We start from the raw sequence: 19,157 nt of genomic DNA on the forward strand, positions 1-19,157 counted from the left end.
TTAAATCCTAGTAAACCAGACTTATGTATGGGTCTTCCCAACCCCAGAACTGGCCAATGCCATTATCTTATCTTCGGATCCTGGAAAGGAAAGATACATTTGACTGTTAAAAAAGGTCATTCTTAAGCATAAGTTGCTTTAATAGTAATAGTTGGTTGATTCTCATCTTACCCAGGCTTGCAGTCACCTTCTCAAAGTGGCTCAGAGTGGCACTAGCATTTGTAGCAAGAAATGCTTCATCCTCTGTTGTGAGCTGCACATTCACACAAGTTACAGGTATAAGAAATGTTTTAACACGCGAGTCTTGAAATAGATGCATGTCTGCAGGAAAGCATTTGTGTGTCAATAATAACCCTCTCACCTTCTCGCCAAGTTTTCTCAGAGCCGTGAGGATCTCCAATTTCTGCTGAGTGTACACATCTCGAGGGAGCTTGCCAACCATCACATCACGGTCCATCTGAATTCACAGTGTCATATCAACATATTAACACTAGTCTTTTGTATAGGTATTTATATATTTGAAAAATGTCAGTATTAAAAATGTTAATCACCTCAGCCAGTCTCGTTCTCAGTTGCCCTGGCTGCTTTTTAGCAAACAGCCGAATAACTTCAGGTGTCTTGAATGCCTGACTGATGGCAGCTTGGATCGCCTGATAAATATTTGCTGTCATAAATGATCTCAGCATACATAATTAGTCAGTCTAGATGACTTTTTACAGTAATAAAAACTGTCAAATATTCATACCTACAATTTATAAATCTTTTCAATACTGCCTAATGGTTCAGAGCAGTTTAATATTAACATATACAGTATGCTAATAATACAATAACACTTATTACCAGCTGCATTCCCCCCAATTCATCAACTAGTGTCATATTCCCAGACATCAACTTCTTCAATGACTCATTGAACTCGCTCAACTGTTCCAGTGTCTCTTTTTTGGTTTCTTCGTATTCCTCTTCTTCAAGCTCTTCTCTGCAATTAAAAAAAAAAAAAATAATTCTGTGCATGAAACTGAATGTGCTATAGAGAACTGGTGGGATGTCATTACCTGCACTCCTCTAAATCCTGGAGCTGTTGCATTAACCGGTCCAACTGTTCTTCCATGTTTTGTCTCAGTTTGGTTGTTTCTGATTTCCCCCGAGAAGCCATTCTTTATCTTTTTAAATAAATAACAGGCAAATATCACATTTTCAGCACCATCTATTAATAAAGAACAAGACATGTCCTTCTGTTACTACATATGAGAATGTCACACCTGTTATGAGCTGCTATCAAAATAGTTCTGATCTGATCAGTATTAGTATACAGTGTTGGCTGTATCAAGGTAAATATGGTTATTTAAGCTTGGTTTACCATCTTAAAAGGTCTAGTATCCCATTCATGAAATATATCACATTATTTTGCTTTATTCTATCTCTCTCTCTCTCTGCGCAGTTAGCTTAGCTTGCACTATATAAACAGAAAAAAATACGAACTGTGAGTCCTAACGGCGTGGTTTTAAAGTAGTAATTCTCACCCGTACTTTTTTCTTCAATAAAAGTCCTACTGATAAAGACAAAATTACAATAGGATATGTTTAAGTGCCTAAATCCAGTTTTGTTGCTAAGGTGTGGCTTGCTAGCACTATTATCTTCAATAGGAAAACCAATGGTTTTTCTGCGTAAACGCTGCGCAGAGTTGATTATCACGAACACAATACTAACTCATAGGAATTGCGCATGTCTGTTTACTCTACATAGACTGTAAAATAAGAAAATGTCTACAAGCGCATTGATAATTTGTCCCACACTGCTGTTTTAGTTGTCAAAACAATGGGAATGTTCGATTATTTTCAAGAACGTTCTGTTTGTCGGTCTTGCTGTTTGTCTAGAGCTTGTCTGTCGGTTAAATAAAGTCGGCGAAGTTGTTTTACTGGAGTTTAACCACTGCACTCAGCTAAATAGGAAGCTCGAGACTAGTGTGTTGAATTGGTAAGAAATAACGCAATATGGTGGCATATTATTACGCATATTTGTGGAATGGTGGTTTATTGTATAGAGTATCTTTCTTAAATCTTAAGGCGAGGGTCCTTTTAATGTTTCTTCTTTCCTTGTTCCCTGTGCAGAAATTACTAACGTTATAGCCATAATGCTAACGTTACCTCTTACTACATACACTTTTGAAACAGGAAATGTGGTTGTGATTTACCTTTAGGTAAGGTGACGAATAAATAGTTGTAATAAATGATATTTATATTCAGTGCTATGCATAAGTTTAGACACCCATGCTAAAGTTGACTAAAAAGAGGAATAAAAAATCATCTTTTGGAAATTGAACTCAATGCCTTAATTTAAAAAAATAGGAAAAATCCAACCTTTAAGGACACCAATTTTCTTTGTGAATGAATAATGTATCGTAAATAAATAAATGTTCTTCCTTAAAATACAGGGTGCATACGTTTGGACACCCCTATGTTAAATTCCCATAGAGGCAGGCAGATTTTTATTTTTAAGGGCCAGTTACTATATGGATCCAGGATACTCTGCATCCTGATAAAGTTCCCTTGGCCTTTGGAATTAAAATATCCCCACATCATCACACACCCTTCACCATACCTGGAGATTGGCATGGAGTACTTTCCATAAGATCATCTCTCAATGCAAATCAAACCAGCTGTTAGGCTAACTGAAATAAAACCATGCCAATCTCTAGGTATGGTGAAGGGTGTGTGATGATGTGGGGATATTTTAATTCCAAAGGCCAAGGGAACTTTATCAGGATGCAGAGTATCCTGGATCCATATAGTAACTGGCCTTTAAAAATAAAAATCTGCCTGCCTCTATGGGAATTTAACATAGGGGTGTCCAAACTTATGCACCCTGTGATTTAAGGAAGAACATTTATTTATTTACGATACATTATTCATTCACAAAGAAAATTGGTGTCCTTAAAGGTTGGATTTTTCCTATTTTTTTAAATTAAGGCATTAAGTTCAATTTCCAAAAGATGATTTTTTATTCCTCTTTTTAGTCAACTTTAGCATGGGTGTCTAAACTTATGCATAGCACTGTATATATATATATATATATATATATATATATATATATATATATATATATATATATATATAATTTATTAATAGTTGTAATAAATTATATATATATATATTATTTATTACAGCTATTTATTCATCACCTTACTTAAAGGTAAATCACTACCACATTTCCTGTTTCAAAAGTATACAAAATTATATATTAATTCATATTGCATTGTCTGATTTCAGAAAGGATTTCTATCTACAGTGGATTTCTTTTTCGGCGGACAGCATATTCCATATAATCAATGGCACCACAAGAGAAAACCAAACTGGTGCTACTGGCATGCGGGTCCTTCAACCCCATCACAAACATGCACCTGCGTATGTTCGAACTGGCTCGGGATCACCTTGAAGACACTGGTACGGTTTAAATAAAAAATATATTAATGTGACAATAGGCCTATATTATTTTTTTTAAATTCACCTGTTTTTGTTATCACTCATCGCATTTTTTTGTGTGATAAACGTTATACATAATTAGCATATATCTTATTATTTTTGTATTTCTTTGTTGACTTAGGAAGATACAGAGTGGTGAAAGGCATACTCTCTCCAGTTGGAGATAGCTATAAAAAGAAAGGTTTGATTGGAGCCCGTCATCGGTTAGAGATGGCTAGATTGGCCACGGAGAACTCTGATTGGATCACAGTGAATGACTGGGAGAGTCAGCAGTCGGAGTGGGTGGAGACAGCCAAAGTAGTTCGGTGGGAAAATCTTAAGATCATGTGCTTTTAGAGAATTACATTTTTTTGACGTAAAAGATAAATCTGTCACACCCTTTCTGTTTTGCACCTATTGTAGTACTTTCTATCTTTGCATAAGTTCCATGCCACATCTGATAATGTCATCTTGTGTGGTTGGACGTCATATTTGATGTGCTGCTACGTCAAAATGATCAACGTTTTATGCAGTCTATTGACATTAAATCAGATCATTTGGATCTTTTTTAGGCACCATCATGCAGAACTAATTTCCAGCGAGGACAATGACAATGATGACGTGGACACAGTGAGGTGTGGGAAGAGGAGAAAGCTGGAGCAAAATAAAAGCATCTGTCAGAGTTCTTATATTAACACAAATGCAGGTATGGAAAATAATCCACAGCAATCTTTCAAAGGATAAATGTTCCTATTGCTCAGTGCACTTAAAAGGGTGTGTACCTTAGAATGTCACCCTGTCACTATGTTACCTGACAACACCTGATGTACCCTCAGGAACAGGGTATAGTGAGTTATATAATAGTGTTTACACTATTCAACACTGTTCCAAAGAATTCCTCTACACGTGGATCACGTTTGTGAGAACTGAAGCAACGTGTCAAGAGGAACTGTCAAATGCTTGTTGTTTTAAAAAAAAATCTTACCTCAAACATTGGAACTGCAGTGTAACTTTTAGCTAAAATATACAGTAATTTATTATGCTGAGACATTCTAGTATGTTCTACATACTATGTCTTCATGTTTTAATAATAGTTAGTTACAGAACAGCCTAACCATACCATAATTACCTTATGGGGCTTTTGGAAAGGAGCACATATTTCAAACGAATCATGACTTTTAAGATCTGTTATAATTACAGCTGTCAAAATCACTAATGATGTGTATTATTCTCATAAATGTATATTTTAGACACCCCTCAACTGAAGTTTCTATGTGGTGCTGATGTGCTGGAGTCATTTGGTGTCCCCAATCTTTGGAAGCCAGAGGACATTGAGGAGATTGTGGGACAGTACGGTGTGGTGTGCATCACAAGATGCGGCAGTGACGCTGAGAAGTTTATTAATCAGTCTGATGTGCTGTACGAACACCGAAAGAACATCCATGTTGTTCGAGAATGGGTGACCAACGAGATCTCTGCTACCCATGTGCGCCGTGCCCTGCGCAGAGGACAGAGCGTGCGCTACTTGCTGCCCGACCCTGTGGTGCGGTATATCCGGGATCACAGTCTGTATAGCGCTGAGAGCGAGCAGAAGAATGCGGATGTCATCCTCGCCCCTCTTCAGAGATACACCAGCACTAACTAGACTGATGTCCTGCTGCTTTTGAGCTAGACTCTTGTTCTGTTTGATGGAAGGCTGGTGTGTTACACATAACGCGTGATCGACACTTGATTATAGTGCTTTTTGCTCTCTTGAACACATTTGGCTAGTGAGCATTTTGCATTTGATCAGGAGTTATTCAGCATGGTCAATAATGTATGATGAATTTTGTGAAATATTATTTGATTTGAATATGTTTGAATGTTTTTAAATTTTAGAACAGGAACTGTGTACGTTTTGACCAATTATATACCTCTAGATTATACAAAAATTATTTAAATATTTAGAACAATAAATGCTGTGCCATAACCAGTTTATAATTCTTATTTGCTCTTTTTTTATTTTAAAAAATCTATAATCTGTTATAGAAAAAATTATTGCATAACATGTGTTGAGGGTCATTAGAGAAGGTTGCGCTAGAATTCATGTGGCAATGCCACATGTGCTTAAGGACACTTATTTGACAAGTGAGAACATTTGCCTAAGCATTTAAACATTCAACTTTAAAAAAAAAAATTTATCTGAGAGTTTTCGGTGTTGAGATCTTGACATGTCTCATAGTAAACATGTAGAGGTACCGCAATTTGACAGTGAAGTGCTCTTGCATGTTTTTTTCTTTTCTTTTTTTTTTGTAACAGAACAAGTATGATCTTAATCTGGAGACCTTTTTTTACATCAGTGCTAATATATGAAAACCCTATCTTATACCACACATATACTGCAGAAATGTGGGAATTCCCCGCCAGGAAAAACGTGATTACTACAGAAATTCCTTTTAGTTGATTTTCGGCCATGCATAGTAAAGTTGTTTTATTTTCTGTTAAGAATAAGATCATATCTGCATCTACATTCACCCTCAGGCACATGTCTTGTCCTCGTGATCTGGTAAGATTTAGAAATAGTAAACATTAAAACGACTTGAGTTTCCCTGGTTCTTTCACTGATTGTGTCTGTCACTTTGATTGATTAGGTACATTTGCATATAATCAAAACATCGTAGCATTACGTAACACTCCCTTTCAAGTCACATTTTGATACCATGTAGTTTTGTTTATTGTGATCAGATTTGTTCAATCGATCGTGGTTTTTAAATGATGTCTAAAATGATTGTGTACAATAAATTAATAAATAATAGGCTACTTTTTAAGTGCATTTATTTCATCCACATAATGCCGCTTGATTAAATTTTAATTAACACCTATTCATCATCACATGCTCAAAATAGTACGTTTAGTCTCCATAGCCTATTTATCGTCTTCCTTTAAGAAATTCACAGTAACTTGACGTCCGTAATTTATGTTTTTTTTTTCCTGTGGCGCTCATGTGATTATGATGTCGTATATTTGTCATTTGACATGGAAAAATGTTTTTGTTGCAAAGAATTATTTCCACAAGACACAAGGAAGACAATGCAAGTGAACTTAACGAGAGTAAAGTTGATTGCATTGTGAACATTAATATTTTTAATGTAAAAAAATATATAATTTTTCAAACATATGTTCAAGAGTTTGCCTTTTATATAGCCAAACTAAACGTATGAACAGGTATTATTGTGATCATGTTTTTTTTGTGTTTTTTTTTGGGCAAACTATTAGCACACAAACACACCGGCCAGACACGTTTTTCTTTACGTAAGTAAGGCATGATGAGGTACAGCCTGAACTGAAGTGTGAAGAAACAAAGACATGCAAACTAGAAAGAAGGACCGCCCAATCAGCTCACAGCACATAAAATAGTTGGAATCTCATACCTTGCACCTTGATTTCCACTGGTATAGTTTGCAGACGTTTAACACAATGCCTGTAAGCCTCTGTGGTACATGGGACATGGTCAGCAATGTCAACTTTGAGGGATTCATGATTGCTTTAGGTAAGATTGGATTATTTTTCCTGTTAAAATGGATGATTGCTCTTATGTTCCTTAAATTGACATAGCTAATATACTATATAAATTGCAATATATTATATTATATTAATTATACAGTGTGTAAAGCATTCCCATTTGTATTTAATGTATGTCAAGAGTAATAGATCCTAAACTTTGTCCTCTCACAGGGATCGGCCTGTACACCCGTAAGATCGCCCTTAAGCTAAAACTTCGCAAAGTAATCGAGCAGGCGGGGGATCGATATGTTGTGAAGACTATCAGCACTTTCAGAAACTACACTTTCTCCTTCAGAGTCAATGAGGACTTTCAAGAGTTCACCAAGGGAATGGATGACAGACACTGCAAGGTAGGCCTATTACAAAATTGTATTATCATTTTAAAACGAATCTATCTATCTATCTATCTATCTATCTATCTATCTATCTATCTATCTATCTATCTATCTATCTATCTATCTATCTATCTATCTATCTATATATATATCTATCTATCTATCATCACACTTTATTTTAAGGTGTCCTTGTTACAGTGTAATTACACAAATAAGTACATTAATTAACATGTAGGCATACTAGGGGGTTATGTTTAGGATTAGGGTTTGGTTTAGGGATAGTTGTTTGGAATTATGTATAATTTACTGTTAGTTTATTTAATTTTTTACTAGTAAGTAGCCTAGTAGTTTATTTATTGTCTTTATTTTTATGTTTCTGACATTTCATTGTAGAAGAAAATGTTACAGCACCGGAACACCGACGTCCCACTTTCATCATTATTTCTAGTCTGTTTGATACAAATATTTGCTCAGCACACAATATGGGGGAAACACTTAATGCACTGTTTGAAACTTAAACATATCTATTTGTCTAGTCTCTGGTGGCCTGGGAGGGGAACAAGTTGGTGTGTATTCAAAAGGGTGAGAAGAAGAACAGAGGTTGGCGACACTGGATCGAGGATGACAAACTCCATTTGGTAAGTGTGAAATTAAACATCTTACACTATAAACTTCTGCATTAAACATTTATGAGCTGATTTCATTCATTAACCGACTAATAATCCGACCTCTCAACCTTTTACAGGAGTTGCACTGTGAAGATCAAGTCTGCAAGCAAGTTTTCAAACGGGTTATCTGAGGCACGCGGTGACGTTTACTATACTTGAAAATGTGCAATGTTGTACACAAAGTTGTTCACACATCTAAGTCATATGAGGCGAGAGCAAGAACCAAGAGTTTCAACTTGTGCCTCAAAACCTGACTAATCAATATCAAGCAGCGAGAGGCTTGCAGACTGAGGCAGGATGTCTAGGAGCATGATTTATAGTGCCACTAGAGGGCGCAATAAGACCACGAACAGAGCGAACTCGGGTCAACAGCAGTTTAGGCACAGGAGACACTCGCTGCATGTTGTCAATAGTTGTGCCACCATTGCCTAATCATGTTTACATGTACAAGAGACACATTCACAAACATTTAGCAATGTGTAATGTACTTCTGTTTTTCTTGCAAGCCATAATCATTGTTTCACAAGAATATGAATAATCAAGGCCGGGCCATGCTTAATTTTTAATACATTTTTTTAAACGTTTTGTAAAACTGATTTTTGTTATTTTTTATATAAAAGCTTGTTAAGCTTTATTTTTTGTTTATGTAATGACACCTAAATATACACACTTTTGTTCATTAAATTACTTAAACACATTGTTCAATTCTGTTACTTGAAAGTCATTTATTGTGCAATAAAATCTGAAACAAGTTAATAATATACATCTTTGTGTGTTATTTTCCACTATATGTTGTAATGTCTCTATCATGAAAAATTGCAATCAACAACAAATAATAATCAAATCATCATCAATTCAATCAACGGAAAATATTATTATTCAGTATTACTTTAAACAGATTATAATAGGTACTTTGTGTACACAATGCTGAGTAATCTTTCTGGTTTATGGCGTCTCATCTTGGGGATGATCAGTCAACAAACTAATCAGAATGATGATCAACTTTGTAAGTTTGTAAAGAAAAATATCAAATATATGTAGAGAATAATAATTACATCTCGTAAGTCCAAATGATACAATATATATTTGTTTAGTTATTTTTTGTTCAAATGTGAATATAATTGCTGTCATGATTAATCATTTTTAAGATATATAATAACTATTTGCGTTTCCATCCATTTAACCCAATTAGACTTGGTATTGAAGAAAACAAGTCTCTTGAGATTGGTTTTGAAGAAAACAAGTCTCTTGAGGTCGCCTTAGCAGTGAAATCAGTTTCCTGAACTGCCGCAGCCTGGAATGTGTCGATTTCACGTCACGTGATTCCAGATCCAAAATGGCCGCGTCGGTGTTTTGACGAATAATACTTTTGTGTTTGTTTCATTCTTAAAAGAAACCGAAGATAACTCTTCCCGATCGTAAAAAATCAGCCACGCGCGCTTGAATTTTTAATATAAAGATCTGAATAAGACAATCACAGCTTATTGATATTTGTTTTATGGTTCAGACTATGCACTTTTGGTGTTTATAAGGAAGCTAGCTGACTGGCTAGCAACATCATTAAGGTGAAAATTAAAAGAAAGGCAATGGAGCAGCTCAGTCCTGAAGAGGTAAGGCTATTTTCACACATTTTAGTGTAATTCCAGTCGAAACCGCTCATGTGATGTCAGGACTGTAATGTTTTTGTGTTTTATTAAAGGCTTATTGACTTGTCATTGTCACCTTTTTCAATCGCAGTAATGATGGGATAAGCTAACAGGACACAGGCTAATCAACAGCTCAGTAACGTTATATCCAGATCAAACGTGTTTCGCTCAGAAATATGAGGCTAAATGTCAAATCGTAATTTCTAGCCACTTAAGTGCCGATATAGACGTGGAATTAAACGAGAATAAGGTTATTTCCAGTCAGCTCGCTAGCTAGTGATACATGCAATAAACTAGATCTGACACAAGCTTAGACAATCTGCTTTTTTCTTCTTATTTTTCAATTTGACAATTAAAATATCACCCTTAACGTTTTTAGTCGCTGGGGAGCTTGTAACCAGTTGACAAGTTAAGATTTCTTTTGTGAAGCTTTTCTTCACTGGGAATCCAAAATGGCTGAAAGACTGTCGTGCGAAGAAATAGAATCATTTTGTACCAGATATTTGATAAATGTAAGTTTTTTAATTTAAAGTCGTGATAAAATATGTAATTATAGAGGTTAACTTTGCCAAATGTATGCATTTGGTTAAATGGTATCTGGTTTAGAAACTGAAATCATGCGCAACAAGCTATTGTCAGGCGTCAGGTCGGTATATTTATAATGGGGGAAACTATTGAAGCATAAAACCTTTGGTTTAACTTGAAGAAAAACCTAGTATATTAGGATAATTTGGTGTTTCAAGTGCATATTAACCAAATAGAGCTCTTTGTTCCAGGTTTTGGATAGTGCTATTTGGCATTGGTTGTTGTTGCTGTATGACACTGGTGTGCATTTCAGTCAATGCTTTGTGTTTTGTTGTTCTGCTGTAAATTAAGACCAAACTCGGCCCAGCTATGACCTGAAAAACACCTTAAACCATCCTAAGCAGGTTTGCTGGTCTCCCAGTCAGGTCAGACTGGTTTTCAAGGGGTTTAGGCACTTTTTGAACTGGTCATGCTGGGAGTAGGTTGGAGTTAGCTTAAATAATAATAATAATAATAATTCAAATAGATTAAAAAGATTTATTCTCTAAAATTGTTCTTACATTGTTAAATCATACTAAAATAGATGTCAACCATTTACCATTCATTTTCAAAATAAGTTGCTGTATTGATTAATAATTTAATTTATTCTGTATTTTAGCTCACATAAATATGAAACGGTATAGGCTAATTTTCAAAAGCAGTATGTCTGTGAACTGAGATGCATCATCTTTAACTGGCTCTTACCTTTTTTCAATCTTGATCCATTCAGTTATGTATGTCTTTGCCATTTCATTTCACTGACTATTTGCTGTAGAAGCTGAGGCCTTTAGTTTGCCTTCTCCTGCTCGTATGACTCACTCCACTGTGTAGTGATGATTCTTCACTGCTGAAAATACTGGTGATGCTTTAGCACGTTAAAAACGTACTGCTGTTTGCCTCAAAAGCATGTGTGGAACGGAATTCCCTCTTTGCTTTTAAAGATATGCCCTTGTGCTGTTATACCAACTAAAAGCAGTTGAGGTCAGATTTCAAACTTTTGCTCATTATTGATCTGTAATTAGATGACATTTTAATTACTCTTGTCTTGTTTAGATCCGTAGAAGGCGGCTGGCTCGGTTAGCCGGAGGACCGACATCACAGCCCAGCACCCCCTTGACATCCCCACAGAGAGAGACTCCTCCAGGACCCTTGCCAGGGCCATCTGGGGCTTCATCGCAGCCTGTCCCACCAGCTCCATCTCACTCTCTCGGCCTAAATGCCCAAATGGTCACCCCTGCCACTTCTCCTATGGGGGCCTCTGGTAAGTGCTATGGTGACTTTATCATTCGAAAAGGACTGTGGATAAAGATCCATCCAAAATTGTAATTATTAGATTATATAAGAAATTAAAACTTATTCAGCAAGGTTGCATTAAATATTGATCAAAAGTGACAGTAAAAAGTTGTATAATGTTACAGAATATTTTTTATAAATGGTGTTCTTTTGAACTTTCTAGTCTAGTATTATTGTTTACACAAAAAATATTAAGCAGCACAACTGTTTTCAACATTGATAATATTAATAAATATTAAATATTTCTTGAGCCCCAAATCAGCATATTATAATAATTTCTTAAGAATCATGTGACACTGAAGACTGCAGTAATGATGCTGAAAATTCAGTTTTGAAATCAGATGAATAAATTACATTTAAAAATATATTCACATAGAAAACTGTATTTTTGTTTAAATAAATGCATCCTTGATGAGCATACAAGGCTTCTTAAAAAAAACAGACACCAAACTTTTCAATTGTAGTGTATATTTGAGGGAACCAAAAAGTTTATAGACTTGCTATGTTTCCATTATTTTCATTTCAGAAAAGGCAAAGCAGATTGTTTACTTTCAGATACAGCTTTTTCAGTTAAGAGGAATTTTAAGGCATAAATTACGATTCTATGGTGCATCATCTGACAATAAATGGATCAATAAATGCAATCTTATACAGAATTATCCACAAATCTAGGTTTCACCTCTGCAGCATCTAATGTCATTCCTCTCAATATTATTAAGGGTAAATTTTGGGTGTTTTATGGACACAGTGCTTTTGAGCTGATATGCGAGTTGTATCTGATTTATTATAATAACATTTTACTGAGACTTTAATCTTTTCTTAGTGTAAAATGTTGATTCTAAGGGACCTATGTAACGTTAATAGCATAGAGGATCCAAGTGGCCTATTTGTAATCCTGTGTGGATGAAGCTTTAATGCCCAAGTTATATAGCATTAGTTGTTAGTACACTTGTGATTTAATCAATGGCCTTTTTTAAAATATTTTTTTTATCACTGCTGATAATATCAAGGAAAGTGATTTCTGCCTACTGTATCTTGCTGTGGAGAAATTGCACAGTCATGGAGGTGGGCTCAGCCTTGGCCAGGGTTTAACTGAGGGCACATAGACAGGCAAGGCTGATGGTGGCTTTTTGTTCTCATGGTGCCATGATTTCTTTTTTTGAAGTGTCTGTTAGCGTACCATGTTACCAGTGTTTATGTTCCTCTTTAGTTTCATTTTTCACAGAGTAAGGACCTTTGGGCTCTTAGTGTGTTTACACCTGGCAGGTTTGGTTCGATTGAAACAAACTCTGCGATTTCTCTGTTAGTGCGGTTCATTTGAATAAGTGTGAACGCTGCCATTCAAACCCAAGGTGCGCACCAAACAACCGAGACCGCTGAAAAGACGGGTCTCAGTATGCTTCCAAACTAACTCTTGTGCGTTTATACTGAAATATGAAAGCAACACGGACAACATACAGAGGCAAAATATGAAAGCAACACTCAAGCATACCTGTTTTTTCTCGTCATAGTCATGATGTTTTTCATCACAGTTTGGTACACGCATCAGAACCGCAGGAGATCTTCATTTGTGTGTGACAGAGGGATTCCTGCCGCGGTTTTGACTCCATTACATATTTTATAAGCTCTTCACAAGTTGTCAGCTCCATCATATGTACGCACATACAGCGAGTGCATTTAGCCCAGTTCCCTTGCAAAATATTGGTCATAAAAGCTGTTTAAAAAAAATATATCTTTAGGTTTGGTGTTAAAAATGACAGCGTGAACGCTAAGCGAATCAGGACTAAATGTATCATTTTCTTTTTGGTCCGGACTAAAAGAACCAAGAGAACCAAACTACAAGTGTGAACACACCATTAGTGTCTATGCTGTTAGCACACACTTCTGTAAATTCAGTCTGGATTATGTTTCTGTATTTAGACAGATAACGTCAACGTCACATGCAAATTGAGCTGTATTGGATTATTTGTTTCTCATTTTACCATAGATACATTTTTGTTTGTATCACACAGCAGATCAAACCGTATTTGTGTTTTTTCACTGTTCATTGATCTACTGTTCAGTTAAAATGTATTTCTGTTAAAGCCTTTATGTTTCCATGTTTAATTAACACGGAGCCTCGCTGGACAGAAATAGGAAAGTGAATGTGTTTTGTGCTGGTGTGTGTTGTCATTGGAAACAGCTGTCTTGTGTCCACTACCACACATTATTCAGAGTTGCATGAAAAGCTGTTATAGCACAAGCCCGCTCTCTGTTGTAGCTTCTTTTTGGAATGTACAGCATAGAGATGCAATCAATCATAAGACAGAAACCAGGTCCATTGCATCTGCTGCTCCATTAATATACTTTCTGGTTAGGTTTGTCGTTTACCTCTAACCCCAAATATTAAGTGACTGGAGGTAATTCACACCAAATCGGTTGACACACAGACAATTTGTTTTTGTTAATTATTTCTGCCTTTCATTATTTGGTGTTTTGTAAATATTATATGTCTGACAATGTCCAGCATTCAAAATGTAACCAACATTAATGATTCCATTGTAATAATAATAGCATTTAAAATTTTGACTGGTTCTTTTTATTATTATTTTTTACATTCATTCACATGACTCATTGTGCCTTCCTGCATCTCTTTATCCATTTTACCCGCATTAACACCACAGAGACTGGTGTTAGTCCATTTACACAAGGTAGAGTTCTTGCCTTAAAGCTTGATTAAAAGTAAAACAGAAGGCACATTTATAATTTTGTTGAAAATGGTCAGTGTAGCAATGTAGGAAGCAAAGCTCACACAGAAGTCACTTTCAACCCAAGCATCTCTCTGGTGGTTAACGCGGCAAATTTGCTTGACAAACCTGAGCCTGATACAAAATCTTTGTGAGGAAATCTTTTTGAAATTCCTATTGAAATGACCCAAAAATGGCAAATGTGATCACGCGTTTATATAACTCTCATAATACTCTTTAGATCTAACCACACACCCAGATTAATTTAATTGGTCCATTGTTTTAAAATGTACATTGATACACTGTGGTGCACTGGTATATGCTTCAAGAAGTGCAAATGTAGTTCTTGTCTTTGTTCTCTGATTCTATACTTGTGTTTCCACACCATGGAAGATATGGTGATTTGTAGACAGCCATTTTCATTGTATGAAATCGAATGTTTGACTGTTCAAGATTATGCTTCTTGGTTGAACTTCAACTATGCGGTTTGGTTTCCAGCCATGAAAGTTTTAGAACGTTTTTTGAGCTTGATTGCAGCTTAGCCATTTTTTTCTCTCTCCCATGACACAATCAACAGGTTTGTACTCAAACACAGTGCTTCCTTTTGTGCTCTCCATTACTATAGGGGTTGCTTACCGCAGCCAGAGCAGCGAAGGCGTCAGCTCTCTCTCCAGCTCTCCATCTAACAGCCTGGAGACACAGTCCCAATCCCTGTCCCGCTCTCAGAGCATGGACATTGACACAGCCTCCTGCGAGAAGAGGTGAGAGACAGTCTTGAACCTTTGTCCTCTCTGAACTCCTAATCAAAGATACAGCATGACGTAAGAGCTCAAACTGAGATTGTACTGGAGATGAAGTATTGTATCTCCCTCGCTGAGTGCCCGAGACCTTTTCAAACTGCAGAATCTCTCTACTGTTGGATTGCAAATGCTCCATTTCTCTTTTGTACTACAGCCACATAATCCCTCAAGTGCATATAAAGATGAATACATACAGCTGGAAATTTTACTCATTAAGTTAACCCTTTTGATATCATTAGTTGCATAGTTTTTGTGTCTTCCATTTTGTAACATGCAGTGCTAAAGTTATATTGTTTGGCATTTGAGGATTTGAACTGCTACTTGAGCTGGATTTAATCTTTGTGGTCTTCAGCATGTCCCAAGTAGATGTGGACTCAGGAATTGAGAATATGGAGGTGGAAGACAGTGATCGCAGAGAGAAAAGGAACCTGGCTGAAAAGGTAACCAGTAAGCCATTACTTATTATCATGTAATGGCCAATAACTGATAAGTGGCAGATATTAAAATGTTAAACTATTTAGTCTAAATAAATTAATAGTTAAAAAAACTCATAATTTTAAATGCCATAAGTGAATTAAGTCATCACAACATTTTAATGTACAGTAGGAAAAATTTAAATTTTCTCATTATGGATATTTATATCATTTTGAGATTTGCTAAAAGTTACATTTAACATTGGTGTTTTTAAAAATGTACTTGCAAATTGAGAGTACAGCAGATTGGCTGTAACCATTTTAATTTAAGATTTTGGAATATTGTATGACAACTGATATGATACCAATATATAGTGCATGCCTAGAAATATAAAGATCTAAAGCAGTGGTTGCTTTAGATCTCCTCAACTAGAGGACAAACTTTCAAGTGTGCTGCACGATGACTTAAAAGTATTCAAATGAGTGAACCACTGATCTGATGTGTTTGTAACTAACAAGTTGTGCTGAATTAATACTTGCAGGATTCCTCATCCAATCCTGATGTCTCTGAAGAGCAGGCTTTGCAGCTCATCTGTAAGATCTTGCGTGTTTCCTGGAAGGACCAGGACCGTGATGTCATCTTCCTCCCTTCACTTGCTGCTGAATTCCAGAAGAACCCTATGGATGGTATGAACCGAGAGCGACGGAGGGTGTAAGACAAAGAGTTCTGCTTCTTTTTCTCTAATTGATTTGCATTTTCGTGCTTTCTTCTAGTTTACTCTGACTTCAAAGACCTGATCGGACAAATTTTAATGGAAGCTCTCATGATGTCCACCCGTTCACGTGACTGTAACCCATTCGCCAGCTTGACCGCCACATCTCAGCCAATTACCACTGCCAGATCCCCAGACCGTCACTTGACTCTCATCCCACCCTCCAGCCAGAGCGGCAGTCCCATGATGCCCTGTGCTGGTTCATTTGGTGCCAGCTCTCTTTCCAGGCAAGTGTGACATCTCTAAAATGAATAATGTACCCCCCTAAATGTCCACCTACACCCCTTTGTCTCACATCCTTGATTTCTCTTTAAATTTCCTACTATTTTCTGTGTTTCCTCCTTCATTTTCATCCATGTCTTTGTTGTTTTCAGTCTTTACGGTTGTAGCCCAAACCCACTAGCTCTGAACTCTGCCAGATTGGGTGCTCCATCTGTCCCACTGGCTCCTGCAGCCACCCTTCCAGTTCCCCTCAGTCCTCCAGTCTCTCGCCCTCCTGCCAGCCTTCCGTCTCCCTCTCCATCCGTCCCTTTGCCCACCTCCCAGAGATACAGGCCCTACTCCCTTAGCTCATCCATCCCCATAAGCCCAAGCCCCAGATCTGCTCCATCTGGAACACTTACGCCCCCTTCAACTTCAGGTATCCCCTCCAGCCCTTCCCCCAGACACCATAACAACCAAAGCTCCATGCCTTTACCCTTCCCCGCTGGCTCCCCCAACACTGTGGCCAGACGGACTGCACTTGCCGCCCGGATGCCCTCTAGGTACCTTTTTCACCCTGTTAGATGTGAAGTTACATTGACTTTGATTTAGATTTAGCCTATTAGTCTGCTTTTTCACACACCAGGTAACCAAAGCACTAATAAGCTGATAATCATTTTCATTTATGGGCAATAACAATAAGTGGCAGATATTAAAATGTTATAATATTTTGCTAAAATAAACTAATAATAAAAACTAAAGTAAAATCATCATTTTAACTGGCATAAGTGAATTAAGGCATCACTACTTTTTTTTATACAATATGAAAAATCAATATTCATTTTAAGATTGGCTTAAAATTACTTTTAACAGTGTTATTTAATTATAGGTGTTTTTTAAAAATGTACTTTATAGCTTGTATAGCAGGTAATCTGTGTAAAAATAGAGAAAATGAGCATCCACAATATCAGCTGATTTTGGAACCGTTAGATGAGAAGTTGCATCTGTTTGCTTTTTTACACACCAGGTAACCAAAGCACCAATAAGTCGATAATTATTTTTTCTTGTTATGAGCAATAACAGAGAAGTGGCAGATATTAAAATGTTTGTCAAAATAAATGAATAGTAAAAAAACGAAATACATTTTTTAAATTGCCACAAGCAAATTAATGCATTACATTTTGATGTGCAATATGAAAATCGATTTGAAGACTTGCTAATAATGACGTTTAACTGTTTTTTTCAATTACAGGGATTTCATAAAATGTACTTTATAACTTGTTTAACAGGTAATCTACATGTAAAAGTAGAGATGTAAATGTAAATATCCACGCTATTAGAGCACCCTATTAGATGTGAAGTTGCATCGACTTTGTGTTTTCATTCAGTCTATCTATCTGCTTTCATTCACACTCTGTGGCGGCACCAGCCCTTTCTCCCTCCTCTTCTTCGCCCTGTCCGACTTGCCTCAGGACAGCAGTGATGAAGAGCTGGAGGAAGAGGAAGAGGAGGATTTTTCAGGGGTTCAGTTTGGGTCCAGGTATCAGTGCCAAAGTGTGTTGCATGCTTCAGCGTGCTGCCTGGCCACTAACAACAGCCCGCTGTGCCCGATGTTGGCACTGGAAGGGCAAAAAGAGAGACACACCAAATAGTGGAGTTGAAACATGTGATGATTGATGTCATCAGGTTGACCAAATCAGCATTTCTCTTGCTTTTCTTTGCTGTCAGCTTGAAATTGTGTCCATTGCACAATAATTTTTTAGGCCCATTCAGCTCACAGCAGAAATGTGAGCCAGAAGACCTTTAAATTTCCACACAGATTGTCGGGCATTCAGATTATGCTAGCTGACTGTATAACAGAACTAATGAGAGCCAGATGCCTGCTGTGGAGTGTTGTCTCACCCTAGAGTTCACTAATACATGCCGTCTCATGACCAAAGACCTGCGGGGGGAGCACAGATATCAGAGGCCTGCTTTTGTTGATCTCATGTCATACGTTTTTAGTGTCATTTACATATGGTATTAACATCCATCTTAAGGGATCCAATGACAAATGGTCAGCGCTAAATATAGGTGTAAACTGAGTCCAAAACATTTTGTGTTCCAATTACTCAAATCACATTGGTAGGTAGTTTGAAATGCATGTGACCACATAATATTGGTACGTTTCATGGGAAACCTTGAAATATCAGGGATTTGATATTTTTTTCTTTTTCTTTCCTTTTTCCCTCTTAAGCCAGGAAAAGTGGATTTATTTATTTTTTGTTGGAAATATCTATAGTAAATGTAAAATACATGTAGGTTTGCGTTTCAATTTTAGACTAATTGTACTTGTCCTTATGGATACTTTTGTACATGTAGTACATAAACTACTGGTGAAAATGTTGGGGTCAATTTTTTTTCTCTTATTCTCACTGAGGCTTTATTTATTGGATCAAAAATAATGTATTTTAAAATGTAATTTATTCCTGTGATGCAAAGCTGAATTTTCAGCATTTGGTACTCAAAGAACATTTCTTCTTATTATCAATGTGGAGAATTCAAAATAATAGCATTTACCGGTATTTTAAATTGAAAGATTTTGTCACAATGTAAAAGTCTTTATCACTTTTGATCAATTTAAGGTGTCATTGTTGAATAAATGTATTAATCATTTATTAAAAAAAAAAAAACGATTGACCCCAAACTATTGAATCGTAGGGTAAAACGGGGTAAGATATGATTTATCAGGCTCTGA

At 36.5% G+C, this 19,157-nt stretch overlaps 3 protein-coding genes across 8 annotated transcripts in view; 2 read left to right on the forward strand and 1 right to left on the reverse strand.

The window, feature by feature from the left end:
* Positions 1 to 11,124, reverse strand: lzic (leucine zipper and CTNNBIP1 domain containing). 5 transcript variants are annotated; one of them, XM_079587339.1, is made up of 7 exons: positions 10,920 to 11,124; positions 1,053 to 1,160; positions 841 to 976; positions 552 to 650; positions 362 to 457; positions 172 to 253; positions 1 to 80 (listed from the first exon to the last, which is right to left on the reverse strand). In XM_079587339.1, the coding sequence occupies exons 2-7, from the start codon at positions 1,151 to 1,153 to the stop codon at positions 22 to 24; spliced, it is 573 nt and encodes a 190-aa protein (XP_079443465.1). In that variant the 5' UTR covers positions 1,154 to 1,160; positions 10,920 to 11,124; the 3' UTR covers positions 1 to 21. The 5 variants fall into 5 exon arrangements, with proteins under 5 accessions (XP_079443465.1, XP_079443462.1, XP_079443463.1 ...); XM_079587336.1 differs by lacking the exon at positions 10,920 to 11,124 and adding an exon at positions 1,521 to 1,704; XM_079587337.1 differs by lacking the exon at positions 10,920 to 11,124 and adding an exon at positions 1,527 to 1,662.
* LOC306986017 (nicotinamide/nicotinic acid mononucleotide adenylyltransferase 1-like) lies at positions 1,733 to 8,766 on the forward strand. The gene is made up of 9 exons (XM_079588849.1): positions 1,733 to 1,974; positions 3,267 to 3,440; positions 3,601 to 3,784; positions 4,031 to 4,164; positions 4,709 to 5,100; positions 6,855 to 6,987; positions 7,173 to 7,351; positions 7,873 to 7,974; positions 8,082 to 8,766. The coding sequence occupies exons 2-9, from the start codon at positions 3,326 to 3,328 to the stop codon at positions 8,133 to 8,135; spliced, it is 1,293 nt and encodes a 430-aa protein (XP_079444975.1). The 5' UTR covers positions 1,733 to 1,974; positions 3,267 to 3,325; the 3' UTR covers positions 8,136 to 8,766.
* ube4b (ubiquitination factor E4B, UFD2 homolog) overlaps positions 9,237 to 19,157 on the forward strand; it is a 24,434-nt gene continuing 14,513 nt past the window's right edge. The window contains exons 1-8 of one of the 2 annotated variants that reach the window (XM_079587334.1): positions 9,301 to 9,614; positions 11,268 to 11,475; positions 14,859 to 14,994; positions 15,386 to 15,473; positions 15,989 to 16,133; positions 16,221 to 16,446; positions 16,594 to 16,983; positions 17,850 to 17,960. In XM_079587334.1, the coding sequence (XP_079443460.1) occupies positions 9,591 to 9,614; positions 11,268 to 11,475; positions 14,859 to 14,994; positions 15,386 to 15,473; positions 15,989 to 16,133; positions 16,221 to 16,446; positions 16,594 to 16,983; positions 17,850 to 17,960 (1,328 nt within the window). In that variant the 5' untranslated portion in view covers positions 9,301 to 9,590. Of the gene's footprint in view, positions 9,615 to 11,267; positions 11,476 to 14,858; positions 14,995 to 15,385; positions 15,474 to 15,988; positions 16,134 to 16,220; positions 16,447 to 16,593; positions 16,984 to 17,849; positions 17,961 to 19,157 lie in introns of both variants that reach the window. The other variant, XM_079587335.1, reaches the window with a different exon arrangement.

Source organism: Phoxinus phoxinus, assembly GCF_949152265.1.
Source record: "Phoxinus phoxinus genome assembly, chromosome: 18".
Classification (NCBI taxonomy): domain Eukaryota; kingdom Metazoa; phylum Chordata; class Actinopteri; order Cypriniformes; family Leuciscidae; genus Phoxinus; species Phoxinus phoxinus.

Excerpts from the sequence above, each read along its gene's own strand:
- lzic (XM_079587339.1), bottom strand. The coding sequence starts at position 1,153 with ATGGCTTCTCGGGGGAAATCAGAAACAACCAAACTGAGACAAAACATG. Across the intron at positions 651-840 it reads AATTGGGGGGAATGCAGCTG|GCGATCCAAGCTGCCATCAG; the intron begins GTAATAAGTGTT and ends AATATTTATCAG. Across the intron at positions 81-171 it reads GAAGGTGACTGCAAGCCTGG|GATCCGAAGATAAGATAATG; the intron begins GTAAGATGAGAA and ends TTTCCTTTCCAG.
- LOC306986017 (XM_079588849.1), top strand. The coding sequence starts at position 3,326 with ATGGCACCACAAGAGAAAACCAAACTGGTGCTACTGGCATGCGGGTCC. Across the intron at positions 5,101-6,854 it reads AGAGATACACCAGCACTAAC|TTGGAATCTCATACCTTGCA; the intron begins TAGACTGATGTC and ends CACATAAAATAG. Across the intron at positions 7,975-8,081 it reads AGGATGACAAACTCCATTTG|GAGTTGCACTGTGAAGATCA; the intron begins GTAAGTGTGAAA and ends AACCTTTTACAG.